The sequence below is a fragment of the Vombatus ursinus genome, unplaced genomic scaffold, assembly GCF_900497805.2.
Source record: "Vombatus ursinus unplaced genomic scaffold, bare-nosed wombat genome assembly UNPS02014798.1, whole genome shotgun sequence".
Taxonomy (NCBI): Eukaryota; Metazoa; Chordata; class Mammalia; order Diprotodontia; family Vombatidae; genus Vombatus; species Vombatus ursinus.
Genome location: NW_020954576.1, coordinates 31,459,004 through 31,472,384, shown reverse-complemented (window position 1 = coordinate 31,472,384; position 13,381 = coordinate 31,459,004). Strand labels below are relative to the sequence as shown.

Here is a 13,381-nt window from a genome sequence, read left to right as displayed (position 1 = left end):
TAAATGCTCTTGAGAGTACTTGGTTTTACCGGCCAAAACTTTCTGTTAATATTTTTTCCTTCTTACTTCATTTCCTACCCAGCTGACCTCCTGGATTTCATGATCTCCACAAACTCATCATTCTGCAAGATAAAATCAACTCTCTAATTCACACCTCCTGAGATCATTTCCCACCCCAGTTACAGGGCTTCATTATGGCCCTGGGCTGGATACTCTTCTTCCTCAAACCCAGTCCCCACCAAACTTTTCACTCTCTTTTCAGGTACCGTCTTCTCTCATTAGATGCCAAGCTCTTTGAAGGCAAGAAGGGTCTGATGTCTTTCTTTGTATCCCCTGTGCTTAGCATAATGCCTGGCATTTAATAGTAGGCATTTAATAAATGTTCATTATTACTATTTACAACTGCTTCTGTTTTATGAGGCAATACTGCTCATTAGCTACCATCCTTGCTCTTTACTTTCCAAATCTATATTCTAAATTAGTACTGCCCTTGGCTGCTACACCTTTCTGGCAAGAATATAAAAATCTGCTGGCTGAGATGGTTTCTAGGTCTGATATCTGTTCTAACCATTTCCCAATCTTTGGCATCAACAGCTTATTTAAATAGGTCCGGTTTAAACGACATGCCGTATCTTTTCATTTTTATTTGCTTTTCTAATTTTGTACTAATTCCATTCTTTTCTCTAACAAATCAATGGTTTAACCATAAACATGCCCCTCACTAGGAAATGACTCCCATGTTAGGAACAGATATTTCCTGTAAACATATCAAGTTTATTTTTTGTGATATCATTTAGTGCTCACCTTATCCAGTGACTCTTCTAAAAATACTCATATATAGGAGTAAAATTTCTACACAATCTACAACCTTCAACCTCTTTCACTTCTTACTCCTAAGATATATTTTGCAAAATATATTTCCCTGGTTCTCCCTTCCTCCATGCCTTACACTTCTACATTTAAGTCAAGGTGAATTAAAGCATGTGTCAAGTACAGTGATTTTACAGATATAAGAACTCTTTACATTACTATATATGGAGCCTATAACCAGTCAAGAACTTAGTGGATAAATCTTAGAAAGTTATCCAAGTCCTTTATACTGAAGCAGGACTCCCAACTGTTGGCAAAGTGGACAATAGCATATGTTTTCAAATATGGCCAATAGGTTGATTCATTCTGACTAATTATACTTACTTGTTTAAAAAGGAGATGTTTATTCTTATTGGGGGTAATCACTGAGAAGTTACAGTGATTTTTAAAAGAGCAGAAAATTTTTTTTAAAGAAGCTTAGTATATATACTATAAGACTATCATTTATCTGGATAAAAAACAGCCTACTCAGCATATGAAATATATCAATTACTGCCTAATATTTATGGCTTCAGGACTCTTTTGTTTGTATGCAATATGCTTTCAACACTTGGTTACCCAAAACAAAGGAAAGGAACAATGATATACATAAACTAAAACCATTCGTTTTAAAGTTGGACCTGTCTTTATGTACCAGATGTGTCTGCAAAACAAACACATAAAGCAAATTTTATAACAGCTTCTATTTTCCCACTGATTTCTAATGGAATTTCAGAAATGCTCACAAAGTTTCTAGAGGCTCAGAGAGACTTGCCTATGATCCATTTGTCTATGAAGTGCCATGGGAGAACTGAACCTCAGTCTTCCTGATTCCATGTCCAACACTAAAACCACATTACACCAAGCTGCTTCTCATTAAAAGTACCTGTTGATTTAATATGAAATGACTCATCAACTTTGTAGAGTTTCTCTATGTTCTTATCTTTAGCAACAGATATTGGAACAAAGTTACAACTGTGTTTGTGGTAGTCTTATTATGACTGTTCATTATGAGCACTGCTATAGGAAGTGACTAAGTGATCCATGAAATAATATTTATTGTTGCCTTAAGACACACAAGAAAATCAACTCCTTTATTTGCCTCTGCAAGGAAAACCTGTGAACCAGCCTTCCACTTAGATGCAACTTTTGTCTTCTCATTTCATTTACAGAGAAAACATCAAGGTTGATATAATTCTAGATTCTTTAATAGCATGTCCATTTGCTGGTCACTAGCCAAGTATCTCACCAACAGTTTAATCAATGTTTGCAGAAGGGCTAAAAATTGTATGATTCTTAGTAATCCTCTTGCCCATATTCACTGAAGAAGCACAGGGGCTGCACTGAACTGAGAATCATTTTGTATTTTATTTCACATTATCAAAGCCAAAAAGTTGGTCACTAATGACAAACCTGATGGTAATGGGTCTGTCTTTACTTATCCAAACTGGTCCTTGGGGCAGCTACGTGGCAACATGCATAGAGTGCTAGGCCTGCAGTCAGAAAAACTCATTTTTCCTCAGTTCAAATCCAGCCTTAGACACTAACTATGTAACTCTGGTTGAGTCATTTAACCCTGTTTGCCTAAGGTCCTCATCTGTAAAAGGAGCTGGAAATGGAAATAGCAAACCACTCCAGTATCTTTGCCAAGAAAACCCTAAATGTAGTCACAAAGACTCAGACATGACCAAAATGACTGAACGACAACAAAAACTGGTCCTTGAACAGTGATGTGTGGCAAGCACTATAATTACTAGTCACATAAAACTTGATAGAGCTTACATTCCACTGGCATGTGACCTTTGAGAACCTAGGATCAGCTCTATACAACAATGAATAATAGATTGGAGTCGAACTTTCTTAATAAAAATAAAAATCAGTAATACTATCTGACATCTATATGGAACTTTACAATAGATTATTAATTATATTAACTTACATTAATTCACAATTATAAGAAAGCATATGTCCCTTAATTTCCTAATGCCTTTTAATGTTTTTTTTAAGTTAGCTTCTTCCACGAGAAAAATGTAATACTCCATATGAATATAATGGTGTTATCTTTTCAGTTATTTCTTTTAGGAAAAATAATTTCCTCATTGATAATGTCAAGTCAAGACTACAAGAATTTATTAAGGGAGTACTTAATAGGACAGGCATTGTGCTAAGTGCTGAGAGTACAAAGAAAAAAACAGTCTGTCCCCAAGGAGCTCACAATCTAATGGGTGATTATAAGAGTTTTCTACCACTTCATACTTTGAATTCACTTGGTTTATTAATGTACAAAAAAAACCCCAAAAGGTAAATATCATTAAGAAAAATAGGTGAACTGTCTTAGCTATGAATCAATACAACCATTTTAAAAGGCAATTTGGAATTATGCAAATAAAGTGCATAAAATGCCTAAACCCTTTGATCTAGTGATTCTACTACTAGGCTTATATCTCAAGAAGGCCATTGATAAGAAGAAAGTCTCCATGATTATATTTATATAAATTATATAAATATTTATGGTAGCACTTTTTTATGATAGTAAAGAATTAAAAACAAAGTAGATGGCCATCAATTGGGGAATGGCTAAACAAACTGTGGTACATGAATGTAATGGAATATATTACATGGTGTTAGAAATGGTGAAGATGATGAATACAGAAACCCATAGAAAGATCTACATGAACTGATGACGCAGAGTAAAGTAAAAAGTTACGAAAAGAATATACTCCACCCCGTCACCCCTTTACAGAGATAGGAGGTCCACAAGCATGATACATTGCACATATTTTTAGTCTTCTTCAATGTTTTGATCGATGGTGCTGATTTTTCTCTATTTTTTTTTTTTTGCTTTTTTGTCTTTAAAAAATAATTGTCATATGGGATGGCTCTCTGGTAGGGAAATGAAAGGGGATAATGGGAGATATTACTATTATAAAAAAAAAACAGATATCAGTTAAAATTTATTTTTAAAAATGGCTAAAACTAAAATTAAAACAATTTTAATAGCTAAATTCTTCTATTACCCTAACAAAATAATTCTATAATTTCCCTTCCTAATCATTTTAATATTTAACAATACTCTCTGCTAGAAATCTTTCCTTACATTTAAACTAATTCTATTTTCTCTCTTTTCCTCCTCAGTAAAGAGCTTGTAAAAATCATCAAAGTATGACATAGCATGTCTGAAATTTTGGTCCCACACTTTGATAAATCTGTGTTAGGAATGTGGATATTCCCTGTACCAGAGCTAACTGGAGCCCTTCCATGCTGTAACAGCATCCCGTGTGATTATCATCTACTTTCTTACCTAAAATTCTTGGATCCACTTGAAGCACTGGAGACTTTTATCTCATTCTTTTAATTTTTCAAGACTTTTGAATGTAATACTACAGCTGTCCATAATGTATCTCATTCTTGCTATATGATCATCCTACTTCTTTTTCCAGTCATAAAAATCCTTATGGTCTTTTAACTCATTTTTTACAAAATATTGACTTAAAAGAGAAGATAGATAAAAATCAATACAACAGAAATAAATGGAACACATAAGCCTAACAATTAGACAATCCATTAGAAGGAAAAAGGGACAAACTAGATATGAAACGATACCCAAGCATTTGCTAAATATAGGTAACACATTTTAAAAATAAACATAGAATGAAAAAGATGCAATAACATCCTAAATAATTACTATAAGTCTGACAGTCCTGTTTTTCTAATTTTAGCCTGGGTTTCTCCAATAGTATCAATTACCATCCAGATAAGAAAGTCGCATGACATAATGGAGAGCACTGGATTTGGAGTCAAGAAGATGTGGGTTCAAATCCTACTTCATATATTTAATAATTATGTGACCCTGGACAAATCACTTATCCTCTCTGACCTTCGATTTCCTAATCTGTAAAATGAGGGAGTTGGATGTGATGACCTCTAAAGTTCCTTCCAACTCTAAATCATAATCCTATGAAATGCATAAAGAATGCCTCTTTTTTTAATATAATGCTACAAATGCTAGCTATAGTAACAAAAATTGAGGGGAAAATAGTATAAACAAGGAGGCTACATTATTTCCATTTTCAGAAAATACAATGGTTATCTTAGATGATCCCAAGGATTCAATGAAACAATGCCTTCAGGAAAGTCTCAGAATACAAAATAAATCCACAAAGAGTAATAGCTTTTCTAATAAAACTCAAAGAGCTAAAAAGGAAAATTGCATTCACAACACATAAAATATTCACATGTTAACCTACCAAGATGTGTAGGATTCAAAAAAAATATACAACTACAAAACACTCTTTACAGAAATAAAGTACATTAATTGTGTTTGGGCTGAACAATTATACAATGTATTCCAAAAGTCTTAGTGCATGTTTAAGTCATTAATTCACTAAAGTTTTAAGCTATTAACACTAAAAACTGAACTAAGCCTTTTGGGATACCCTATGTAATAAAAATGATACAATCTGAATTTAAAGATTTAGTGCTGCACAAATCAAACTACCAAGGGGTTACTCCATAGAACTACACAAAATAATAACAAAATTCATTAGCAAAGATCTAGAATTTCAAAGAAAATTATGAAAAAAGCAGGAAAAAAGGGGGCCTTACTGTACCATTTCTCTGACTACATCAGAAGGCAGTAATTATTAAAACTATTTGGTACTGACTGAAAACAGAAAAGTGGATTAGTATAGATAAGCAAAACCAAGCAGAACAATAGCCCAGTATTTCACAAACCCAAGAACACTGAGGGAAGGACCCCTATTTGATAATAACTGGTAGGACAACTGGAAAGTAGCAGAACTGGCAGGAATTAGGTTTGTCTCTCAATCTAACACCATACACTACATATAAGCTCCATATTAGTAGCATTTTTTTTTAAAAGGAGAAATTGATTCTTTTCAGATCTATGTTTAGGAAGAGAATTCTTAATTGAATGAGGAATAACCATGAACCTAAATGATATTTTTTCTAAAAAGGAAATTTCAATTACATAAAATTCAAAAGATTTTACCCCAAACAAAATCAAAGTTTCTAAGAAAACCTACCAACTGGGGGGGAGGAGAGATCTTAGCATCAAGTACTTCTGATAAAAGTCTGAAATCTAAGAGTTATAGCAAATTAATGAAAATGTGAATTATCAACAATTTTTAAATGCTCCAAGTCACTTATATGAAAAATGTAAATTAAACCAAAAACAAATATTCAAATTGTCAGATAATGAAATATAGAAATAGTTCCTATCTGAGAGGCTACAAGAAAGGAGACACTAATACACAATTACTGAAGTTGAAAATTCATCCAAATGTTCAGAAAACAATTTATAATCATGCAAGAAAAGTCATGCCTTTTGATCCAGGGATTTCACTGCTGGGGATATACTCCAAGGAGAATAATTATAAAAACAAAGATCCTATATACACTGTAGTCAACAAAGTAGATGCTCATTGTCTACTATCTGTATGTTTCCCGGTACATAAGAGGTATTTAATAAACGACTGTTGAATTAAATTAACTTGTTTGGGAAGAGTTGATCAAACTGTGATATATGAACATAATGTAATAGTATGATACCATAACAAACAACAAATGTGAAGTGTTTGGAGCAACATGTGAAGATTTATGTGACAGAGTAAAGAAAGCAGAACAATCAAAAAGTATTTGTTGAGTGCTCACTAGGCATTGGGAAAATAATAATAATGATAATGAAACAATAACAATACTAGCACTTATATAGTGCTTTAAGATTTTCAAAGACCTTAACAAATACTATCTCATTTTATCCTCAAAACATTGCTGGGAGGTAGCTGTTATTGTCCCCATTTTATAAAAAAACAGAGAGGCAGCTAGGTGGCGCAGTGGATAGAGTGCCAGCCCTAAAGTCAGGAGGACCTGAGTTCAAATCTAGCCTCAGACCAAACCACTTACTAGCTGTGTGACCCTGGGCAAGTCACTTAACCCCAATTGCCTAAAAAAATAAAAATAAAAATAATAATAAAAAAAAGAAACAGACAAGCTGAAGTGACTTACTCAGAGTTACAAAGCTATTACATATGTAAGGCTGGATCTGAACTCTGATCTTCTTGATTCCAAGTCCAGTTCTCTAACCCCTGTACCACTTAGCTATTTCCAAATACAAAAAGCTAAACACACCCCACCCCAAGGAGCTTACATTCTATTGAGGTATACATGTTCACAGACATGTACATACACAATATCTACATACAGGATATGAGGCATCAACAACTGGCAAAATCCACAATGGCCTTTTAAAGGAGTTGGCACTTCAACTGTCTTTGAAGAAAGCTAGGAAGTCTGTGAGGAGGAGGTAATGAATAGAGTACACTACAGATAAGGAGAACCGCACGTGCAAAAGATGAAATCTAGTTGGGGGTGAGGGGGGAAGGGGAGAGCACAACTAATAGGACAGTTCCACTAAAAATGGGCACATGAAAAGAAGTAATATGAAAAAAGGCTGGAAAGGCAGACTGTGGAAGGATTTAATGCCAGATTGAAGATTCTCTATTTTATCTTAGAAGCAAGAGAATACCACTGAAGATTTGGGTGTGGGAGCGGAGACTCTTAGAGGGCAGAGAAAAGGAACAAGCATTCATTAAATGCCCACAACATGCTATGCTCTGCACTAATAAACACATGAGGCAAACATGGTCAGAAAGGCACACTACTCAAGGTCTGTGAAGGATCTCTGTTTATCATGGAACCAAACCTAATATACTGTTTGTTCCAGCTTCTATCTTTCTAGGAAAATAAGGAGAAGGTAAAAACGTTCAGTTGCTTCTACTGGTCAAAGATGTGATTACCTAGTGGCAAAATTAACAGGTTCATCAGGTTGTAATACCCCAAAGCTTCGAAAATACTCTGATCTTTTCTGAACGTTCATTTTATATTTCTGGTAGCTCAGAAAGAGCTAGTAATTATAGATTACTAAGAGTTACTAGTAAACTTATACTACCACCACCGTCCCCAAATTCCAAGCAAGTCAAATTCCAGTTTTAAAACTACTGGTATTTGATTAAGGAATAAAATGTTGTTAATAATTGAGCAGAACTCATTATCTCTGAGGCAGTGAAATATGTGTCTTTCTTTATAATTGAAGATATAAGGTAATATATGGACATGCTACTATAAAAATAGAATATGAATTTATAGAAGTGTTTGAAGCAATCAATCATGTATAACTCACTCTATAGTGGGTGCTCAAGTCAAGGGTTATTTATTTTACAGTTATGTAACATTATCATATGCCTATAAAAACTGTCACTTACTTGGGACAAATAATCTATACCAACTGAGTAGTAAATCAATGTCTATTTTACTCTTTGCATATACCCTAGGTATAAGGGGGTCCAGGTAAAAAGAGCAATGACAATGGCTTTTTAAAACTGTTAAGCTAGCAAAAAAAATTTATTCACAAATATTCTTCGAAACTGTGAATTAGTTAATCAGTCAATAAACATTTATTAAGCGCATACTACTTGCCAAGAACATGCTGAAAGCTAGAGATACAAAGAAAGGAAAAGACAGTCCTTGCTCTCAAGGAGCTCACAGTCTAATGGGGGAGACAACATGTAAAAAAACTATGTAGAACCAACTACAGAGAGGATAAATTGGAGGTAATCAACAAAGGGAAGGCACTAGAATTAAGGAGATTTTGAAAAGGGTTCTTGGAGAATGTGGGATTTTACCTGAAACTTGAAGGACGCTAGGGGGCAGGGATGAGGAGGGAGAGCATTCCAAGTATGAAGGATAGTCAGTGAATATGCCTGCAGTATGGAGTGTCTTGTTCAAGTAATAGCAAGTCACTGATCAAAGAATCAATGTATATATGTAGGGGGAAGAGGGAGTTAAGGTATAAGAGGATTGCAAAGTGGGGAGGGGGGGTTGACCACCAAACAGGAAATTTTATATTTGATCCTAGAAGTGAAAGAAATAGCCACTGGAGTTTATTGAGTGGGGTGGAGGATTATGTTCAGACCTGTACTTTAGGAAGATCACTTCGACAGCTGAATGGAGGATGGAGTAGAATGGGGACACAGCAGGAGGCTGCTGCAACACAGACTAGGCATGAGGTGATGAGGGCCTGTACCAGGGTGGTAGTATCAGAAGAGAGAAGGGGGCATGTTTGAGAAATATTATGAAGGGAAAATTAACAGGCCTTGGCAACACATTGGACATGTGAGGTGAGAGGGAGTAAGAATAAGGGATGTCACCTAGGTTGCAAACTTGGGGAAATGAAAGGATCATGGTAACCTTAACAATATAGGGAAGCTGGGAAGATGGGAGGGTTTTGGGGAAAAGATAACGAATTCATTTTGGAGCACGTTGAGTTTAAGACGTATATGGTACCTCAAGTTCAAGATGTCCATCAGGCAGTTGGAGATGTGAGAACATAAGCTAGGAAAAAGGTCAGAACTAGGTAAGTACATTTGAGAATCTTCAGCATAGAGATCACTGAATCCATGGGAGCTGGATCAATGATCATCAAGTGAGATAGTATAGCAGGAGAGGAGAAGAGAACCTAGGACAGAGCCTTGTGAGATATTCATTGTTAAAGATGTGACCTGAATGAAGATCCAGGAAAGGAGACTGAGGAGAGGTCAGATAGGTAGGTGGAAAAATCACGTGAGAGCAATGTCCTAAACAATTACTCAAGTATGAAAAGCCTCTTCTTGAAAACAATCAGTACAACTATAAAATCTAAACTCTAAAACTTTAGATGTAATAAATACAGAGTGAATGTTAGACTATGAAGACTTACTTACAATGACCAGCAAATGAATTTTTAGTCTGTAAACTAGTCGAGCTATCCGCCCCATCAACCTGTTACCACTTGATGGTTTCACCTGTATGACTTAAAACCTTTAAGTGTACTAAAGAACAATTTATTCCTGCATGGCAACAGTTCCCTTGGTAAATATAAGCTCTTTTCCCTGCATTCAATTTCAAAGATTTGGCAAATTTTTTAATTAAAAAAAAAGTTTCCTGTTAGTGGGCTTTTTATTACCTATGATGGCATTGCCATTTTAAAAGGTAATTATACCATACTACAAGCCAAAAATACTTGTAACTGGAAACATGAGAACATAATTAGGGTAAAGCATACTCTCTTCTCTAAGAAACATGGGGAATTCTGATAATCATTGCATCTTTTAGAGAATGGAGGAAAGGGTAAACTTCAAATTGTTTTAACAATAATATAATATAATACTAAGTCCAAAATCTGCCCTAACCCTGTTAGTCTCTAGAATTTAATATTATGTTCATGTGGGTGCTAATTTAAAATTACTTGAGGATAATAATGATAACAAATCATCTCACCCGGGGCAAATTTGCTTTTCCAAGACAAGATACAAATTACCAGCAGATATAAAAATATCAACCTGAATATTAACCTGAAAATCTTGCTTGGAAAGGTTAGCTGCTTTGCACACGAGGAGAAGCAAATTCGCTTCAGGATTAAGTCACCAAACAGCTTTCTGCAGGTTTGTGGCATCTGAAGTTGAGAAAGAAGGAAGGAAGGTGGAAAGCCCAGGATGGAGTTGGTGCCTCGGCAGAGATAGGACCGGTGACAGCTGGTGCTGAGTTGGGAGGAGGATGAAAATAGGAAGGGGAAAGGAAGGGGACCCCCTGAATTTCGATGGGGCGGGAGGGAGACTGAGGGAGATGGACTCCTGGGTCTGGGAAGGGGGAGGGTGAAAGGGGAGATGGAGGGAGACGCAGTTTTAGGAAGGCGAGGACGGACAGAGCGCCGGAGGAGAGAAGGGCCCCCACTCGTGGAATGCTCTCCCTCCTCGCCTCCAAGCCTCGGCTTGGATCCGACCTTCTGCAAGAGGCCTTTCCTTCCCTCCGGGATTGCCACCCGTCTACCCTGACCGTCTCTTGCTTGGACAGTTGTTTGCATGTTGTCTCCTTCGTTAGACTGTGCGCTCCTTCAGAGCACAGGACATTTTTATTTCTTTGTATCCTCAGTTCAGTGCCTGGTATACACAAGGTGCTTAATTAATGTTTGCTTCTTGACTAACAGGGAGCTACGAGACTGGCCTCCTCCGGGACAGGCCAGAGAGGTGCGCGGGCCTCCAGGGACTCAAGGCTGGGGTGGGAGGGAGTGGGCTGCGACCCCCGGCCGGGGTGAGGAAGGGAGGGGCTTACCATCGTCCCTGCGGGCGGCGCCGCCGCTGGGGGTCTCCTCCCGCAGGTGCGGGAAGAGGAAGTCCCGGGCGGCCTGGAGGTCCTGAAAGTGGCAGAACTGGAGCAGGGAGCAGGCCATGGCTCCCGAGGAGGCCCGCTCAGGTCGCACCGCACCTCACCGCACCGCACCACACCCCACCCCGGCCCGCGAGCTTCCCGGCCCCCCGCAGCCGCCGCCGCCGCCCAAGAGCCCGCTGGGGCCGTCACCCAAGTCGGCGAAGACAGGAAACGAAAGCGGAAGCTGTCAGCGCGCTGCCTCCTTCCCCGTCTCCAGTCCCACAGCAGGCAGCGCGCATGCGCCGCCAGGCTCGCGGTGAGGCTGGAGGAACGCGACCGACCCGCTCCAGTCAAGTGACTCGTCCCGCGGGAAAGCTGGGGGCAGCAAGCACGCTCTCTCTGCTATAGTATCTCTAGATTGCGTCATTCATTCATTCAAGAAACGCATTATCATTAAATAAACTTTTAGAGAGTCCCCCAAGTGGGAAAGACCTCGGATCTCAAGTTCTGCCACATTACCTCCTCAATCGTTAGTGCCTTCCCTCCCAAAAAATTACCATATAGTTATTTTGCCTGTGTTCGTGTTCAATCGTTTTTCAGTCGTGTCTGACTCTTTGTGACCCCATATGGGTTTTGTGTTTGTTTTTTGCAGAGATACTGGAGTGGTTTGCCACTTCTCCAGCTCATTTTACAAATGAGGAAACTGAGGTAAACATGGTTAAGTGACTTGCTCAATGTCACACAGCTAGTAAGTGCCTGAGGCCAGATTTGAACTCACGAAGATGAGTCCGATTGACTCCAGAAGACGAGGCTGCTTGACTCCGGTCCCTGCACAGTATCCACTGGGCCACCTGTCTCTCATTACTGGGAATGTACCCTCTCCATTTCTGACAATCTATGGTTTCCTTCAAGTTTAGCTTTAGTATCACCTCCTAAGCAGGCCTATCCTCATTCTCTCTAGTTTTCTAGTGCCCTCCCTCTAAACCCCTCAAAAATTACTTTATATCTATTTTATGTATATTTTATATGTATTTATCTGTGTATTGAAGGTTCTCTCCAAAAGAATACAAGCTTCTTTTTTTCCTCATTGCCTAGTACAGTTCCTGATACATAGTATTCAACAAAATTCAATAAATTCTTATTGAATGAATGTATGGCTAAGGTTGTGCCTAAGTATTCATTATTGAGCAGGAGAGCTGTCTATTCGAGAATTATAGTTTTTAGTTCATTCACTCCACCTTATCCCTGCTTCCAGGTTCACAAAATATTCATTATCTTCCCCCCCCTTCCTAATTTTGCTATATCTATTAAGGGTACCACAATCCTTCCAGCCACCCAGGATCATAACCTTTACTCTTTCCTCTCCTTCACTCTTATATTCAGTCAATAGTGAGGTTCAGTTAGTTCTGTCTGTAGGGGGTGTGTGTGTTGCCCACGTAGGTTACATATGTTCATGTGAGTATCTAGATGTGGCTCTCAGGAAGGCAGGAAGAGATATCTCCAAGGTCTCCTCTACCCACCCATCTCCAAAGAAGATTTTGATTCTTGCCTAGAGGGCTAAATTTGCCTGGGCAAATTTCCAAGTTGCCAGCTCATTTGGTATCAGAGTTCTCAAGAGAAGAAAGTTACTTCTTCATCTGAAATTGTTTTAAAAAAATGTAAAAACTACAAGCTACTCTCTAGCTCCCCTAGATCACTGGGCAAATAGATTGCTCTAAGTCTAAGGAGTTATTTAACCTGGGGCTAATCCCAAATTTATGGCTTAATGTAAATTTATTATTGTTATTATTTTGATATTTATAAACCCTATGGACAAAATTTTTGGATACCTAATTCCTGAAAACTATTAAAGCTCCTGTTTGGGCAATTATGATCTGTGGATTTAACTGCACTTAGCTAAAGCAGGAGGTCCTTGCTATAACCTGAAGTGCTCATATCTACTGTGTGGTAGTCAGTGAATTTCATTATGACAGCCCCATTTCGGTGGTGAAATTACTGACTTCCTCCAGTAACTACTGAAAAGGTTTTCTCATGAATGTTTTAAGGGCTTTAGAAATCCAATAGGCAAAAGGCAATATATGAATGAGCTGAGCTGAACCCATAAGTGATAAAGCCACAAAGGAATGTTTGGGCATTTATTCGCAGAGCTCCTATAATTTTGCCTAAAATGTCTGTAGTTAGTAATGGTCAGTTTTGAGATAAAACATGGAAGGCTGCTGTTAAGATGCAAATGCTATCTGGGAAAGCTGTTATTAGCTATTAACACCTTGGATGAGATTCACTTAAACTGAGTGAGATTGGAGAGAGAATGACACAATGGACAAAAAGA

The 13,381-nt window shown here is 37.8% G+C and overlaps 1 protein-coding gene across 1 annotated transcript in view; it reads right to left on the bottom strand.

Moving 5' to 3' along the window:
* Positions 1-11,174, bottom strand: part of LOC114049732 (rab3 GTPase-activating protein non-catalytic subunit) — a 127,945-nt gene extending 116,771 nt beyond the window's left edge. Inside the window, exon 1 of the mRNA XM_027871118.1 lies at positions 11,017-11,174. Coding sequence (XP_027726919.1) covers positions 11,017-11,134 — 118 coding nt within the window. The 5' untranslated portion in view covers positions 11,135-11,174. The remainder of the gene's footprint in view (positions 1-11,016) is intronic.
* Between the last annotated feature and the right edge of the window lie 2,207 nt (positions 11,175-13,381).